This window comes from Plectropomus leopardus, chromosome 24 (assembly GCF_008729295.1).
Source record: "Plectropomus leopardus isolate mb chromosome 24, YSFRI_Pleo_2.0, whole genome shotgun sequence".
Taxonomy (NCBI): Eukaryota; Metazoa; Chordata; class Actinopteri; order Perciformes; family Serranidae; genus Plectropomus; species Plectropomus leopardus.
This window is the reverse complement of record NC_056486.1, coordinates 6,682,122-6,700,948: the sequence shown is the minus strand read 5'-3', so window position 1 is coordinate 6,700,948 and position 18,827 is coordinate 6,682,122. Positions and strand designations below refer to the sequence as shown.

The following is an 18,827-nucleotide window of genomic DNA, read 5'->3' as shown; positions in this document are numbered from 1 at the left end:
GCTTTAATTTTTGTTTTAACCAGTTTTAATCACCTGACCAGTTTGTTTGGAGAGGAAGAGACCTCTGCTGATAGGATAGCCCCAAGTAAAAACTTTCTGAAACATGAACTCTGAAGGAATTCTAATTGGGGAAAGTTTCAGCTGGTTGCAATCTGCAGTTCTCAGCACGAGATGCCAATAAATTCCCTAATATTTCTCACTTTAAAGGTATCAAAAACTAGAATGACAACTGATTCATCAGTTAAGAGCAGTGAATCAAAGAGCAGTCTTTGATTCAAGCTTCTTATACACAAATATTTTCAAGTTTCTTTACTTCTCTATGACAGTTAAGGGAATATCTTTGGGTTGTACACACAAGAAAAACACGAGTATGTCATCCTGGGCTTCGTGTACAACATTTTTTAACATTTCCTGAGATTCTATTCACCAAATAACTGATTGATTCATTGAGAAAGCATTAAGCAACAGTGAGAATAATCATCAGTTGCAGCCCTAGCGCGTGTGCGTGTGCATTATTAGTATTCATTCCTTCAAGATAAGTGAGTGTTGGTACCTGTGAACATCTCAGCACATTTGTGTGTTTGTTCTGGCTGAGGGGCTGCTCAGCTGTGTGAGTAAACATTGGTATTCCCCACACCTCCACCATTAAAGACTGCCCCCAACTTGAGCTCTGAGCCCTTTTTTTCAGTCAAAACCACAACAATCAATGCTGTTCATTGGACTCGCCGTGTCCTCCATCCGGTGACTGACACCCACGTACCCTAGAGTGTCGCCCAGTGGGGGCCGAACCCTTTGTCAACAGCCGAACAGTCAATGGCAGACGGGGGGGCAGAGCCTAATGAAGAGGCCTGTGTAAGGGCCCAATCGATCGATCTCTAACACACACATACACCACACTCATTAACTGGCTAATGATATCAACTGCAGCCAGGCAGGGCTGAGAAAAACCACAGCGGTCCATGCTTTTGTATTCTAGTTACCTCTGTCTGGTTACTTAGACATAAAAACATAATTTGCAATTAATTATGGTATTTTCCTCATTGTATTGCGCCCCCCACACCCTCTCTGTCAGATATTTCTCTTTGAACAAAGCCGTGCATTCAGTTTCCTCCATCTGCAGCTGAAGCCACATGTAGACAATTCATCGTTCCATCAGGTGTCTGCTTCCCCGTGGCTAGCAGTGAGCTTAATCCACCTCATCCAATAAGGGCTTTCATGGCCAAGGAGCGAGAGACACCAGTGACACAGTCGCCTTGGAAACGGGCATGTCAGTGTGTAAGGCCGGGGGTGAGTTTTGCAGAGATATGCGGGGAGTTTGGAATTAATTAGACAGCTAATATGTAAGAAAGAAAGAGAACAGGGGGACTTAATAGGTGTTTGGTTACCACCGGATGTGAATCAGGATAAAACAGTATAAGCACTGTGTGAGTGTGTATCAGTATGTGTTTCCTCTAAAATCTCCAAATTGAAAGTAATGACACAATTTCTAAAGTGGCTGGTAATCCAAATATTTTTTCAACCAAAAAGGCACCCATAAAAGTTAACTTCATGAGCGCAGTCCGATTCCAAAAAGCCATTTGTGTCCTACTTGATTACACGCATAACTTCTGCTTAGTAGCTGCTCTCATGCTAAATGAACGTGTTCCAGCTGAAACACTGTACAACCATCTACACATTGGTTTTGAAGACTTACTGCATTCCTTTGGATCTCTGTTGTTGCGGATGAGGACTTTCTGACTCGGCGTCCTGAAGAGCGACGTCCAGTTGACGGTGTTGTAGAAGCACAAGCGGCTGTTGTTGAAGATGTAAACGTTCCCGGCGCTGATCTCGTCCAGTGACTGGAACTGAAGCGAAGAGATCCAGCGCTGCTTCAAGATCAGCAGAGAAATACCACTTCCGCTGCAGGAGAAGAAGAATCAAACAGATGAGAAAGCATAAGGAAGCAGTGGTGAAGGAAATGAAAGAAAGGAGAAAGTGAATGTCAAAAAATGAGCAGAAATCAAAGAGAAGTTGGTTTAGGAGAAAGAGGGAAATCATGAGATAAAAAGGGTGAGAAAGACAAAAGAAAAGGGCACTGAACAAAGCAGAGGGGAGAGATCACAGACGGACAGAAGGAGAACAAGAGAAAAAAGCAGACAAAGAGAGACATGATGACACAAGAAGAGAGGAGCATGGCAGGGGAGAAGCAAAGTTTTCAAAAATTTAGGAGAAAGAACAGAATAAAGCAAAAAGAAAGAGAGGAAGATGCAGAAGGAGGTTGCTTCAGCTCTGAGTGAAACATTGCTGAGCTCCAGGCTCATCACTTGTGTTTACAAGGCGGGATCTCCCTTGACTCTGTCAGCGCTATCCCTCGGATCCGCCACTTGTAAGCGAACAGAGAAGACGTTATCAAAACAGGGCTAATCAAAGCTGCATGACAGTGGCGCTTCAAAGAGGCTCGGTACAGAGCAACATGGGCCAGCGGCTCATTAGCCCCAACAGCGGCCATCCAAATACAGGAAAATGGCAAGAGAAAGAGAGGAACATAAGGATCTTTCTGAGTGAGCACAGCTCATAACATGAGCATGTCAACTGCATAGAAATAAATAAATAGTTATTATAAAAGTTACATTAAATTGAATTCAAAGATGTGTAACTTAACGCGGAACTTATCTGACAGACTTCTGCACACCAATTCCCTATTTTACATCCAAAATTGTCTCATGTATAAAAATAAATACAATCTCATGTCGAGTGAATGACTTTTACAAACTGACTCTAAAACTTTTGTACGTCACTAAAGTTTACAGGACAAGTTTAGTTTTCTGCTGTAGTTTTTTCATACAAGCTTAGAGACTCGTTTGACCAATAATCCATGAAGAAAATGTGGTGGAAGCAAATGTCTCAAACGTTTGCAACGTGTAGAACAATGAAACACATCTGTCTCAATGTGTAAGGTTTCTGTGCATAAAGAGTTTTAGTAGATGAAGGACTGAAGAAAATGCATATGAAAAATACAGACTTGGTGTGCGAAGGACTTAAATGTGTGTTAATCGATTGGTCATTGCAGTCTTTACCTGCCTACCTACAGACAATAGAGGAAGGCCCAGAAGATCAACCTACAAATGAATCTGGAATCCTATTGGTTTTGGTTGTTTTTTTAGGATTTTAGGAGTTTTGAGTTAGAAACGTTGGAGAAATTTCATTGCAACCCAATGAATTGTCTTTATTTTCAAAATCATGGTATTTAAAATAGAAGGACGACATCACAGCTCCTCAAAAGTGAAGTCAAAACACCTTGAGCATCTCTTGTGGTTGGTTGCAGTATAGGTCATAAACCCTGCCTGCTGGATATTAGCTGATAGGATATTGGCCAAGCTAAAAGATCAAAGTGCACGTCAAATTAATTTTTTTTCAAAAATGTTTTTTGTCGCTTCTGGTATTTCTTATCAGGTTGATGTACGTTCAGGAGCTTATTCGATGCACTACAAAGCTGTATGTGCCAATACGTGTGCTCGCAGTCAATTGCGCTGCTCATTATTGGTCAGAATTTGATACAGTGGAGGTCATTACTGCAGAGACTTTAACTCAAAATGATGTTGCCAGGGCGTAATGGCAGCAGTTGTATCCAGGATATTTTGGCTTTATTACAGCGTGAGGAAGCGGAGATGTATTGTCAGTCTTTATGTACAGTCTGAAGGGGACATGTCCTCTACGTCATCCCCAAAATCTACTCCTATGTGTGCATGATCACCTGATTTTTTTTTCAGCACACGTGCAGAATGAACAGCAAGATGACCAGGAGGAGATAATCGTTAAAATTGACAAAAAGTGCATCTGATTAGAAGTGCGTCCAAGAGAGTGAAACAAAATATAACATGCCTGTAAAGAGTTCTCCCTCCGATGGTTGCCAGGCTCGAAAAGACACTCAGATCTGTCATGTTCTCAGGCCATGACTGGATGTTGAGGTAACCTAAAGAGGGGAACATTTGCTGATTAGTGAACTTATCTCTTCAAGTCTATTTTTTAATGATGAGGAGATAAAGAAAAGGGAAAAGTCAAGGGTCTACTTGATGAATGAACATAAAATTTGTGAGCAAAGAAAAGTTAAAAAAATTCTTTTGTGCCTTGATTCATTGGTCCTGGAGTTGCCCAGCCTCTGTGAACTACAAGCAAGGATCCACTCTTTGTAAAAAATGTGCTCAGAGAACACAATATACGCTAATTAAAAGAATGGATTTAATATTCTGCACAATCGGCCCGGTTGCGCTTGCCTTTAATGACAGATTACATCAAATCAAGATCTGTGGAAATGACATTAAAGGGATAGAGCAGGAAATGGCTGGGATAGAATGGCCATTGCTCTTTCTTATTGCTCGGGTTTTTCATTATGAAAATGCAGTTTCACTCCATTAGCTGTTTGGCTCAACTGCAAGTCGCAGTTTAATATGACAAAAGGGTTTGTATACGAGGTACTGCTCATCCCTTAAGGCCTCTAATAGTTAATGAATAAATACACACTCATGCATGCACGCACACACAGTGGCATATTACTGTAAGCATGTGGAACTATTAGAAATACACACACACACAATAATATAATATCCACCAGAGCACCTTTTAGAGTTCACTGACAAAAAACAGCTTCCCACTTTCTTCTTAAAGCTTTCTTTTACTGCCTCAGAGGTGACATAATTCACACACACAGACGCACACGCACACACCATATCACTATATTATTTTATCAGTCAATTTTTCCAAGGTGACCCAGTGAGGCAGTCTCACCAGTGATCTCCTTCACAGTGCGGAACACGTTAAGACGCTCAGGGTCCAAAGGTCCAATACCATGATACATGTCCCTGAAGAAAACACACAGACCAGTGAATACATCTTTTTAAAAATAATATTTATATATTGCTATAATATGACATTTTTATAAAATAGCACTTGGAAACACTGTGAACCTGAAGGCAGCACTGAGAAAATAATATTCTTCATATCAAAGTCAGAACACTCTTTCCCTCTAATGTGCTGTGTGACGTTCATAGTTACACATCATTCTTTCCTCCGAGCTTCGGGGCACTTTGACAGTGGCTTTTTGAACGAATAGAGTACATTGCTCATTGACCTCCCTGGGTCAGAGTTTCACTGACAGAGGGATGTGAATGGAGAACTGTTCGTGCACCATTCATGCTGCTCTATCCCATACAGTTGGTATGTGTGCAAGAATAATGAATAAAATAGTTTCCCTGATGTATGGTGAAAGGGGACCTACGTGCTCATTTTCAGGTTTATACTTGTACTTAGTATTTCTACTAGAACATGTTGTTAACATGTTGTATTCAAACTTTGTCTGACCCACTACATTTTAGTGCCTGTCTCTTTTAGCCTCCCTCAAGAAAATGCCCAGTCTGCTCTGACTGGTCAGTGTCTACAGGTCTTTCGCATCTAAGCATTTCTACAAGTCATTGCTAAAAAAGCTTAAAAGCAAAATGTTCCAGCAGTAGTATGATATGAAATGATACTAACATGTAGCCACATGTAGCAGCAGCCTGTGTAATAACTGTAACAGATTATAGAGGCCGTTTCTAATGTGAAAAACAAAACAAAACAACAAAAGTATCTATTATGAAAATAGATATATAGCAGCACTTTCTATTATGACAAATATTTCATGAAAGTTTTTAAACACGTCATGTTCTAGCAGGAATATGATCCAAAACTGGAAAAAATAGATTGAATGTTTGTGGTTACATGTGGTTAAATGTAGCACTGTAAGTGCATTTAACGTTAACTATCCAGCAATATGTCTTCAGTAGACAGCCATATAAAGGAATCCATCATGAGCTGACGTCAGGTTGTCTTCACAGAAGAAAAGAACTGTTGGAAACAGTTCAAAACATTCTGAAGTCTTAAGTTTTTGCTCAAATAGATTTCTTTTACACATGTTTACCTCATTATTTGAAACTTTGGTCATGTTTAATATGAACATTCATTATTGCAACATTATTTAAACAACAAAATGAAAGGAAAAGCAAAATAGGTCCCCTATAAGAACAAAAAAATGGTCTCTGAAAACATTATGTGTGACATTTCAAGCCATCACTTACCCTTTAATGCCTGTTATGAGGAAGATGAGGTTGCCGTTGATTTTGGTGCAGTTGAGAAATTTATGAATATTGCTGGCATCCACTGTTTGAGCCGTCTGCAGGCTGCCCGTCCCAATGCCATCACATACTGAGAAAAACAAATGCAAACACACAATCATGCATTATTCAAAATAATTTAGTTGCTTTAGGTATGAATTACATACAGCAGTATATATATAAAAAGTGCCCTTGCACAGCATAGACCTCATTTTTATAAACTACTAAAAGCTATTTGTCACATTAATTCTTTCCACTCTTTTATGAAAATATACCCCTGCTTTGGTGCACAGGCAAGGCCACGGCCCCTCTCCATGCACTGGAATTCTTTTGATGAAAGCATGGGCCAATCCACAGCCAATTCCTCCCTATAATGAATTCATTACATCTGCATTAATTACACTTGCGGTCTGGTGTGAGCCAAGTATTTCTGACACAGGCGGAGGGGATGATGAATAAGTCTTGCATTAAGTGGTGTAACCAGTTTTTGATAGTGATTTATACCAGCCAATTCCATATCTGAAATGTTAATTTGTTATCATTTCCCCCAGTTCCTTGGGCTATTCCTCATTAACCCCTCCCTGCTGCGTGACGATGTAATCAAGAGATTAGCCAATCAATGGATGCCGCAGCCCATTCATGGAGCCTTTAGGAAAACACTTCTGTCTTCCCTCCCAAAGAGAAAGGGCAGATCAGTTACCTTTGTGAGAACAATATGATGAAGGAGCTTATCCTCTGTATTGAACTGAAGTAATGCTGTTTAATTTCACATTAGACGTTCTAGGCATTTGTCTGACACTCATATAAAATGAGTTGTAATTACTGAGCAGGTAGCAGCAGTTTCTCGTTATGGGAACATTTTGTGTTAATTAACACGTCGACAGTTGTGGGGATCAAACATGGGACCCTCCATTTATGCCACATTTGTAAAAATTTATCCTCCAGTATATAATGAGTAATACAGTGGATATGAGAATGGGGCAAAATTAGGAGCATGTAGCCACAGCTCATCCCTTTAAATAATACTTAAACATCACACGGATAAAGAATATTTTCTAGTCTTAACTTCATAAGTTGTAAATAAATAATACATAAGGTTTGACAAATATTTAATTGGTAACTTTGGTAGGTTTCTTTTTCTATTTTATTTTTTTAAATTCTGGACCCTAATTCCCATGTTTTTGTGAATGAGCCTAATGGGAACAACAGTTTTTTAAATTGGTCCAGTATTAAGCAAGTTGTGTGCAGCCATGTTACAGGCTGCAACATAACTATTTGGGCCATTTGTGCACAGGGAATTTATGTCCATTAGAAGTGCTTGTTTTGCCACACATAGGCTCAGATTGTCATTGCTAGTGCCACTGTATAGAAAGGATCCCTAGAAAGGTCTTTTTGTAAAGGGTGAGATCAGTTTTGTTTAATCAGAAAAGGTCCCAAAATTGCCACTGCCAAAGCCACCAGTCTCCATTTAAATAAACTGCAATTTTATCATTGTGAAACATTTCATTCACATAAGTATCAGACAACATTATGGAAAAGATCCCTATAGAGACAAACCTCTTTGTAGCAGGCTAATGTTAATTAAGTGTGTCGATGATAAGATTATTATTTATTTAAATGTAGTCCAGTGGCTTTGGCGATAGCAATTTCATGGCAAACAAAAAGGTTCTTATTATTTACAGAAAAGTCTATCTCTGTAGATATCATTTCCATAAGGTGGCCAGACACTGACAACAACAGTCTGAGGTTTGTTTTCATTGGTCACTTGGACACAATGACATGGGAAAATAGGGGTCCAGATCGAAAAATAAAAAAAAGTTACCCCTTAATTTGCTATTAATCTGGCACAAAGTTGACAGTATTTATCTTGCTGATGGAAGCTTTAGGCAGGGAGAAACCCTAAATTACACCAGATGTATATATTTTGTAGGGTACACTAGAATACATAAATCAGCTGCAAGTATATTTAGTGCAATTTAAGAAAAGCTAAGCTGGCTCCCCTGAAAATTAATTACATTTCCTATAAAGCTTTTTAAGTAATTCTTGTGGGCTACTGTTGATCCAGGATCATCACTGTTAGCATAAAGCTATTGGATTAAAATGGTTTAACTGCATAAGCTCTTGTACATACAGTAAATGCAGTGCAGTCGGCCAGCAAGTAAGGGAAGCATCAGGAATACATATCTATATAAAACCTGATTTTCATCCCATCCAGTAGAACTTCCGCATGATACACTGAAACAGGGCCAAAGATCTGTCTGTTGTCAGTGTGTCTCTGCACTAAGACAAATTTGACAATCTCACAAGGCAACAATCACCAGATATGAGTAATGGGGCCCTCGCTGGTTCCAATGGGCAATAAAATACATCATCATTCCTAGTTTCATCAAAATTGGACCAATGATGGCGGTTAAGAGTCACTCAAAGTGTCAAACTTTGACACATACTTATAGTGTAACCATGGGACCAAACAATATGATATATGAACAGAAAATACTGACTCACTTTCCCAAGTTTTAATAAAATCACACCAGTGGTGTTTGATATATGTAACTTAAAGGGATACAAATTAAAAAATATTTTTCTTCCCTCTTACCTGTAGTGCTGTTTATCAGTCTAGATTGTTTTGGTGTTTGCTGCCAAGTGTTTCCTTCTCCCTTATATAATGGAACTAGATGGAATTCGGCCTGTGGTGCTCAAAGCACCAAAAAGTACATTTGACAAGCTCAAAAACAATGTCACTTTCCAGAAATCATGACCCGGTTACTTAAGATAATCCACAGACATTGTTGTGAGTGTGAGTGTTTCATGTAGCTAACTGTATCACCTCACAGAAGGGACAGCCTGATGTGGTATGAAGGTATGAAAAATGGATATTATAGGTCCATTTAACTGCTTAATATGTATTCCAATAAGGGCAAATGAAGGACAAATGTCATCCACAGCTTACCTTTTGGACAGATGTCAGTGCAGGGGATGCACATTTTGATGCGGTTCTCTTCCACTTCCATCTTGTTGCTGGGACATGCTCGGACACAGGAGCTGTGGTCCACCACGAAATTATCTGACAACAACACAAAGAGAATGCTAGTGTTAGCTGACTTCAGGTGTTTCATGGTGCAGATGCTGTCCTAATAAATGGTATCACATTTCATTTTTTAATGATATTACAATGCAGAATCATAAAAATCAAAGTGTACCATTTACTAGAAGAACAGTTTCCTCGAAAAGAGGACCTTTCGTAATGGCGAGAAATTGATTGTATTTTAATCACGTTTGTATAATGATCAAAACTAATGGTCTAGGGCTATATTGCTCAGGAAGAACCATGAATCAAATTAGTACTTGGGAGCGGCAGTGGAAAAGTGCGACTGGTGTATGCTCATTTGATGATCAGTGGGACTTGAATATGCAATCTGTTGACGTAGCTTGACTTTTAATGCATGCTCGCAGAATTACTGCTGCACTCTGAATCTGTATCTGAGAAAGAAAGAACTACGGTTTCTTTTCAGCTGCCAGAAGCCGAAACAGATGGCATGACAACGAGTTGATTGAGATGCGCAATTTATTTATGTTTGAGTAATTTATCTTGACTTGAAATAATTGTCTGGAGTCTTATTTCAGGATGGATAGAGGATAAATGCTTCTTCAATGGACAACAGTTCCCAGTCTATAAAACTTAATTATGAGCATCATTATGAGCATCTGTGTTCTTGCAGTGTAATGTTACAGGAGCTATATCTACTTGCAGAAGCTTGGACGTGCATTAAAGAAATACTTTTTTCAACCAGCTTTGTATGAAAACAAAGTAGGCAGTATGTGTAGATAGACTGGGTTCCCTTCATGTCACCAGTGCCTAAATATTCCTACTTCCTCCCCCGTGAAACTTCATTAGATGACGTAAAATTCATCATCTGGTGGCTTTTCACTGGCTCTCCTAGGCAATTGATCGAACTTCAGACTGTACTTTCGTATTTTTCGTATTGTTAGGCACCGTGGACACAAATGAAATAGAGGCAGTTCAAGAGATAGGAGCCCCCTCCCCCCCCCCCACCCCCCCCCTACCCCACCCCCTCTCTCTTTCTCTTTCAAAATCAGACCGAAATCCATTTCACTCTTTTTAGAAACATGTTTTATTGCCTTGTTTAGCTAATAGTGTAAGTTTGACAACAGTAATTGGGCACCATACTGCTACCTGCACAGTGAAAACAGAGGCCATACAAAAAGGTAAAGCTAAGCAGCACTGATCAAATATAAACCCAGATTCTGTAACTGCGTTTCTTATTTCTGGCCTCGAAATTATTTCAGAAACATGTTTTAACCATCTTGTTCTTATTCTGAGGTTGTCAAATGCTGCAGCTTTGTCAGTGATTTTGGCAAAAGATACCTACGCCAAAAAGCCATCATCATAGTGGTACAAAACGCCACCAGGCTGCATCAGTTTGCAACATGGCTGGACAGAACCTTGGCGGTGTTATGATGAGCCACCAGTCAGCTGCAAGGCACCTGTTAATATGATACAGTTACAAGACAATTTAAGGAGCTCTAAGGTCTTTATAGGGTAGGCAGAAGGGGTGGTGGACTAGTCCAACAAACCTTGGCATTCCACCGGGGAGCCTGGTGTTCGCTAACCATATGAATGTAGAGCCAAATCATGATATTTTTTTTCAAAAAACTAACCGCATACTGGTTGCCTAAACCCAACCACCCATGCCTTTGACATTTTGTTGGTTGCTGCATCCCAAACTGTCAGCAGCAAACGCAAGAGGATACCAAGAGTGTAATATGTTGACTCCTCTGACAAAGCAGCAATATGTGATGCCTTAGGATGAGAATGTGTTGTTTTAGCTTACTATTGAATTGTCATACAAGATCATTTGTTACCAGCCGGCTGCCATTGTACTGAATGGATGACTTTGCATTGTATTAACCACCAGTTGGAGCATTTATTGGTGTGGTAAGGTGTAGTGCATTTTAGTAGTTGTAGGTTACCTCTTGAGCAAAAGCAAATGCCACAGTCCTTTTCCTCTTTCCTTCTCTGCTCATGTAGCACCAATTTCGAAATGTGTGCCTTTCTACTGCATAAACTGCCCAGTTTTTCATGAGGACCCTGTATGTATCAGTGAAACACTTCTTTAACCAACTTACGTGGGCATTTCTTGACACAAAAGGCTCCATAGGTGTACTTGGCTCTGGGGTTGTGCTCCAGCTGAAAAGACGTGGGGTTGTACACAAATGGCTGAGGGCACTGGGTCACACAGGCTCCGCTGTCGTTGAAATTGGTGCAAGCCTTCAGAGAGCACATAATCACAGTCAGGATATCAGCCAGACTTCCCATGGGGGTGTGCAGAGTGAACACAGCGAGGTAAAGCAAGGGTGATTTTCTCACTGCGAGTATTACAGCAGCATTTCATTTTTACGCCGGATTACGACATGCGGACCGGCAGCCGCCCCTTGTCTCTCCAAATGCCAAATGGGAGAAAAATTGGAGCCATTGATCCACAGCCATGATGTAAATGGTGAAATGTTTTCCCATAAACCTCTTAAGTGTTTTTGTCGTCTGTGGCCACAGGCTGAAACGGCGGTAATTGAATTGGATGAGCCTTTCTGTGAATTACAACTACAATATCGTCTCTGTCAGCGAGTGCCTGCGCTGCCGTGCGCGAGTTTGCGAAATAGGAAGAAGTCGAGGTGATAAAAGGGATACTAATTGGAACACTGAATCACCAATTTGTTCTTTGAGGAGCGCCGCTGCAGAAGAGTTTTACAGCTCCCCGTAAAATGACAAACAATTTATCAGACGGTAAACAAAGTGGATCATTTTCGGGTGGGTGAGGATGACAAACAGATGTTGCACAAAAGACGATGAAGGATGATGAAGAGGAAAGAGGTTAGAGCTTTTTTTTGGACCTAGTATTGTGAGAAAGTAGAAGATAGAAGAAAGTTAAGGAAAAGAAAGGAGTGATAAAGAGCGTGTTTGTGACGTACGAAGCAGTCCGTGTCCTTGGGGCCCGAGCAGCCGCCGGCACACTCGCGATGGCAGCAGTCACTGACGTAGGGCCCGAAGCATCGACCGTCACACTGCTCTGCACACACCGTCTTTGTCACTGCCAAGGAAATGAGAAGAAATTTTAAAGGTCTGACACACACACACACACACACACACACACACACACAGACACACACACACACACACCTATTAAAATAGACAATACCACCACCCTCAACCTTCCTCTCGCACAAACATTGTCTGATGTGGAATTCAGGCAGAAACAAATGAGGGGCTGCTGCAACCTAAAGGTTAGACGAGTGGGTTTGCGACCACGAGGTCACAGGCTTGGACGCCCAGACGGACTTTAAAAACAGGGAGCACTGTCTCCGCTCTTAACAGCTGCTCTGGAGGTGCCCTTGAACAAGGCTCTTATCCTCCAACCCGCTCCAGCAGCTGAAAACTGCGCTTGGCAGCTCCCAGGTACGCATCTGAAATTTCTGGAGTGGGCTCAATTGGTTTCCCCTGGATAAATAAAGTTTGGAAAAAAAAAAAAAAAAGTTCACGGACCTCACTGATTCACCATATCTGTGTTTATACAATGAGTGTTTTCTGCCAAGTGGACCGATTGGCCAAAGACACCTTCCAACTGTGCTGATAATTCCCAGAAAGCCTGGCTTTATTTGTTGGGATGCCAGCTCTTGTAGTAACCAGGGAAATATTAACTCCTCTTCCTGCGTTTTTACTGCAAAACTACTTTGACGGATGCTGCATTAGTCTGTGTTATTAGTGTGGTACAAATACTTGGATGCAGCTCCTACCTATTGCATCAAAGTCGCTCCAATACTTGTGCTAAAGAAGAGCCTCCCACATATTATTGGTACAGTAGGAGATAAAGCAGCCAGCAAGTCAGCAGGAGCTTGAAGCTGAGGCATTAAAAACTGCTGTGCTCACTCTCTGCTGTGTTGGGAACATAATGATGCAGCAGTGAAAAAAACAATAAGGCCCTGTAGTCTATTAGTCTGTGTTAGTCTGAGAAAAACAGGCCAGTTCCTCTCTAGGATTTGACGACACAAGTTGAACAGCGGAACTGCAATTACAGACATTTCTCCTTCTTTTTCTCTCTTCCTCTTTTGTCTCACTGTTGTTTTTTCATCACTTCTTTAAGGCCATCAAATCTCCCCTCTCCGCAGCTACATAAAAACTGTATCATTAAAGAAAAGTTAGGTCCTTGCCACATTTATTATTCAACTTCTTGAGCAAGATTTTGGTCTTTGAGGTCAATAAAATAATAATGAGAAAAAGCTTAAATCAAATGTGTACCCAAGTGCTCCCACAGCCCCAAAATATTAAATCAGTATCAAAACAGATTATAGCAGATTATAGATTATTTTAAATCAGACTGTACAGAATCCTCAATTTTCTCTCATTATTAAGTAAATACAGTGGGTCACTCTGCCACAGACTGATGACTGATTTAACAGTATTTCACCAGCCTAGACTTCAACATCTAGGCTTCGCAGTGCACGTATCGTGTTATCGCAGTGTATCATGTCGCATCATGCAAATTTGTTGACTCTTTCCAAAAATGAATGCACATGACTAAAGAATAAATAACAAAACAGTACATTAACAGGGGAAATCAAAAGGAAAACAAAAGTTATAGACCGAAATGGTGTAGGTTGAAGTTAATTATACCTACCATTTTTACTTTGCATTTTCTCATAAGTAACTCATTAACTACTAGAGAAAGAAATAGTTGTGCGGAAAATCACTTATTCCCTTCTTTGCAAAGTGAGTAGGAAATATTGATTTGATCATTAAGGGAAATTAATATTTTTGGATTTTTATTTTTCCATTGCTTTTTACTGGAATTAAACTCCCTTTGACCAACCCAAACAGCTGTCTTCAACTTTGATAAAGACCGAAAGTGACGGGATTGGTTCTTGGGTTTGTGTCTGAATTTCCAGTTTTCACAGTTCCAAGGTTGAAATGCTCAGCTATCATAGTGACTGCTTCTTTCACTCATGATATACCTTACAAATAATAATAATAAAAAAAAGACCATATACACCATATTAACAAGGTTAACGTCCCTTTCACTAGAGTGGTCTTTACGAAGAAAATCTAACAATACCTGTAAAGGTAAAATGTACACTGTGCAAGGTAGAATTATTAATAATTTTTTAAAACATAGTTTTAAAAACAAAGTTTTAAAAAATGCAGTCAAAGTTTTTGGTTGGTGGTTTTCCAGAGCTACTGGTGGTGTGTGTGCATACTCACAGGTTTGGCACTGGTCTTCCTGATTGCCCCAGCAGCGTCCGTTACATGAGCGATGACAGCGTCTACCTGCAGAACAGACACATGTACACATTCATTTTAATTTATTTTACTTTACTCACTTTTGGGGAAATTAAACAGACTTACATGCATTTCTGGAGTCATACCCTAATCCTAACCTTAAACACCAACCCCAAAACAAGCTTTTCAGGTCAAAAGATGTATCCCCAGTATACTGGTCTTGAATTTGGTGGTTTTCCCTGAAGATAACTTATGTCATACCCCTCCACACACACATCAAACAACTCCTCAGCAAACTTAAGATGTAGTTTTGACACAACCACATCAAGCCACAGCCCCCTCAAACACCAAACGCCTAATCGTCCAGTCACGCACACACTTAGAGCTTCCCCCGACTAGTGACAGATCTGTTGAAATCTCCTACGCTCATCTGACAATAGACCCAGAGCCATTGTGGCGACTTGTGGCCTGTAGAAAAACACAAGCGTGAAAGACAGGCTTCTACTCCCTTCCATCAGGCACTTGCACAGGCAAAGTGGGACCTGACAGAACACTAACAGCCTTCATCTGCCAGTGGCCCATCATCAAGACTTAATTGACTATGGGTTAATTGCAGAGTAAGAGGAATAGTACAGCAGATTGTCACCCGGCCCCTTCAACCACTCCCACCGTGGGGTTGTTAATGTTAAATACTAACTACGGCTTGGCAAAGGGCCCCAATTTGGCAACCTCAACTCCCACTCGCTCTCTTGTCATTTTTTTGGCCCACCTCCTCTGTTCTTTGCTGCTGTGCATCCTCCTCCTCCTCCATCAGTGCTATCTAATCAGCACAATAAATGTGTGTTTTACACATATTTTACTTAAAAAGTGTCCTCTCAAACCTTTAATTTCGAGTAACCAGCTTTGCACGACGTCTAACTCCCTGCTGATGACAACACTGTGTAAGTTCTGCTCAGGCAAAGAAAGGTCATGTGCCTCTTATCAAAGAGACTCTCCACATTTCCCCCATTGTCTTTGCTCCCTATTTGGCGCCTCAGCTGTCCCTATCGTTCACCCTGACATGTTTTGATACAGAGGGCACGAAGAAACTTCTACGTCTCCCCCTTCAAATGAGCAAGAGGCTTGTCCATATATGTGCAGAAAAGTTTGAGAGAGTCTGTCTTTAACAGCCAGTTCTTCTGACACAGAATATCCGCCGGATAGTGACGCCTGTTATGTCCAAAGCAGGGGGAGCCGAGGGACTGCGGGGACCACAGAGAGGGGGGCACCAGGGGAAGTGGGCAGCTTCAAACCAGCTGTCAGATTCACTGAGATTTTAAAAGAGCACAGCAGACAGCAGCTCCATGGGCCTCGCTGCGGAGCTGCTACCATACCACTACAATGGAAAGGTTCACACATTGATCTAACACTATGTGATTTCGCTTCCAAATGACCGCCAGGCAAACGGAATGAATAAAAAGGGATAGGGCATGACTGCTGCTGGTGGTGTGTGTGTGTGTGTGTGTGTGTGTGTGTGTGTGTGTACTTCTATAGCATGTTGGCATGCGGTCTGCCTTCAATATCAGGCTGGGCAATAAGGTGAAAATCAAACATCATGATATTCTTTATCAAATACCTCAATATTGATAATTTAACAAGGTATTTGAAAAAAACATCAGTAATATGGGTTCATATAGGCATTACAAAATAACATTCAAGGACAGTTCTTTTTCCAGCACTATTTTTTCATCCTCAAGGGCTTCACTAAAAGCAAATATTTCATTTTCAAGAAACATTTTTATAAAACATAAATAAATGATGAGATTACATCGCACCAGTTTTAGGCTCAATTGTTTTGTATGAAGGAGCATTTTGGTAACACTAAGAAAAAAAACAGAAGATTTCAAAAATAAAGTAAAAAAAAATGAGAATGAAGTCAAAGTCAAACTATTTCAAGAGAAAAAGTCGCAATACAACACAAATTCAAAAAAATGTAAAAGTTAATTAAAAAGTTAATTAACTTGTAAATTTACCCCAAAAAGCGTATTTATTTATGTGTTTGCATAAACAGAAAGAAATAATAATACTAAACCAAACCCATCTTGCAGATCTCACTTGAAATGCATCCAAATCCAGACAGAGCATGCCCTCTAATTTTTCATCCCTCCTCTCACTTTTTGTTTCACTTTCCACTTATTATGTTTATTTTTAATTTGAAGTTCTGTATTTTTTTTTCATTTCTTCACACAGTCTTGTGATATCCCCTGATATCCAAATCTAAGAAGATATGCGTTTAATTTCGTCAAAAGTTACTTGTTTCATTGATTTCCAACTTCATGCCGTACTTACATCCAAGGTTACTGTTGTTGGACGGTACCACCAGCAGCTCAGCCTGGGGGTTCTTGATAATGTCCCGCCAATGGATGGTGTCCGCATGGCACAAGAATTTGTTCTGGTCGACATAAACACCCCCATTCAGTATCTCTGCACACAGCAAAAGAAAGGAGAAAGAGAGAAATGAGCACATGGCCATGGATATATAGTACATGTACACGATGGCAGAAAATCAATACTTCAAGGTTAACTCCCATCATTCCTTTGTCTCAAAGTACCGTGCTGCATAAGGTGTTCCCTGAAGTGCATCTGAGCATGAAGATAAATGCTATTGACAGATGCACACAGTAATTCAATGCCATGTCCAAAGACAATGATGTTTCATAAAGAGAAATAAGTAAATGGATTTTACCATGCAAACAAAACCTCGCTTTGAAAAGAGCTCTATGCCTGTATAAATTTGTAATTATGCATTGCGTATTAAATAATTTCATTTAGCTTGAGAGTTAGACAGAGTTAATGAGTTTGAATGTCACTGGAAGACACCAGATACTTGTGTTAATTAAAACTGAAATAGTAAACTGGAGCGGATGCATAGCTTGCCTCAAATCCTCGTTCAGGGATACAGTTCAAGTGATGAGCGTTTTGTAAATGAAGACTGGTGTTGAATTTCTCTCAGATGGAATCACGCTATAGGTGGAGATCAGACAGATGCATTCATATCTTGCATCTCATTGATTTCTGGATGCGGAGCAAAACTCGAATTACCACTTCGTGGCTGTATGCCTCCGCAGTTACAGTACAAACATCTTTACAATCAGCACAGTTTCAAGATTTTTTACCAAATCTAGTCTTGAGATATCACATTCATTAAAATGAGACAGATGCAAACTCTCAATGACTTTGACCTTTGTCCACTAAAGTTTGATCACTTTAGCTTTGAGTCCTTGTGGACATTTGTGCCAAATTTAAAGAAATTCTCCCAAGGCTTTCTTGAGATATGGAGTCCAAGAGTACGGGACAGACGGACAACCCAAAAACATAATGCCTCCTGCCACAGCTATAGCTGACGTGGAGGCATAAAAACAAAGCATTTTCAATATTTTATTGTTCCATTATTATCTTCAAGGGCCCTCTCTTGGCTCACAACAGGCCCAACTCATCACACTGACTCAGAGAAAATAAGGAATCCCAGCTCTCTTGACCTACTCGGCATCCCTCTATCAAAGTGAGAGCCGACACACCAAAGACAAAGGCTGACTCTTCATCCGTCGTTCGCCTAATACCAAAAATATGCTTCTTTTCAAGGACCAGTGCCCTTAACAGATGCCTGAGCATGGAGTATGATAATAAATTCTAATCCCTCTCCGTGTTACTAATCCAGGTTTTGGATATGGACACAGAATGAGATGATGCTGCAGTAATCCCTCCCTCCCAAGCTTTGACCCGTGGCAGAAGAGAAACAACAGCCCCCATCAGTGTCTCTGTCTCTCCGGGACACCAGCTGACTATTATTTAACCCAGTTGAGGGATTTAGATGCAATCACCTTGCACCCCCTTCTCCTTGAATATGAAGTAGTGCCAGATTCCATGAAAGTACTTGTCATAATAAATGAAATTTAATATAAAAAAGAGTAACAATGTGGTTCAGATCAGGGCTGGATTAGCTGAAGGTAAAGAAGGGTATTATCTCCCGCGGCAGATTATTAACAGTGTGTGAGTTATGTGGACGATTCAGCAGCTGAGAAGCACACGCAGGAAGCTAATCATTACCATCCGACACCCTGATTAAGGAAGTGGGCCTTGGTAGAGATGGGGACATTTATTCAAAGCCCTCTTAGAGGTGACATGGCGCTCTATCTGCCCGCTGAATGGCCTACAGCCGCAGCTTCATGTAATCATGTTCCCGTCACAATGGACGATTTATCAGGGGGTGTTTTACATTCATGGATGGCGGATGAAAAAAGAGACAGGCCGCGCTTTAGTCAAATAACGTGGACCGCACTGTCAGCATGCTTTGATGTCATAAAGATGTTAAAATACTATTGGAATAAGCTTCCCAGATTCGACCGATTTCTGACATTATATTCTGAATGAGC

General features: G+C 40.5%; 1 protein-coding gene across 1 annotated transcript in view; it reads right to left on the bottom strand.

Annotated features, from left to right (window-relative positions):
- LOC121963010 (receptor tyrosine-protein kinase erbB-4-like) overlaps positions 1 to 18,827 on the bottom strand; it is a 306,066-nt gene that overhangs the window by 78,384 nt on the left and 208,855 nt on the right. Inside the window, exons 4-12 of the mRNA XM_042513368.1 lie at positions 16,744 to 16,878; positions 14,398 to 14,463; positions 12,114 to 12,232; positions 11,274 to 11,415; positions 9,076 to 9,189; positions 6,090 to 6,216; positions 4,765 to 4,838; positions 3,862 to 3,952; positions 1,694 to 1,899 (exon numbers count right to left, since the gene is read on the bottom strand). Of these exons, the coding sequence (XP_042369302.1) occupies positions 1,694 to 1,899; positions 3,862 to 3,952; positions 4,765 to 4,838; positions 6,090 to 6,216; positions 9,076 to 9,189; positions 11,274 to 11,415; positions 12,114 to 12,232; positions 14,398 to 14,463; positions 16,744 to 16,878 (1,074 nt within the window). The remainder of the gene's footprint in view (positions 1 to 1,693; positions 1,900 to 3,861; positions 3,953 to 4,764; positions 4,839 to 6,089; positions 6,217 to 9,075; positions 9,190 to 11,273; positions 11,416 to 12,113; positions 12,233 to 14,397; positions 14,464 to 16,743; positions 16,879 to 18,827) is intronic.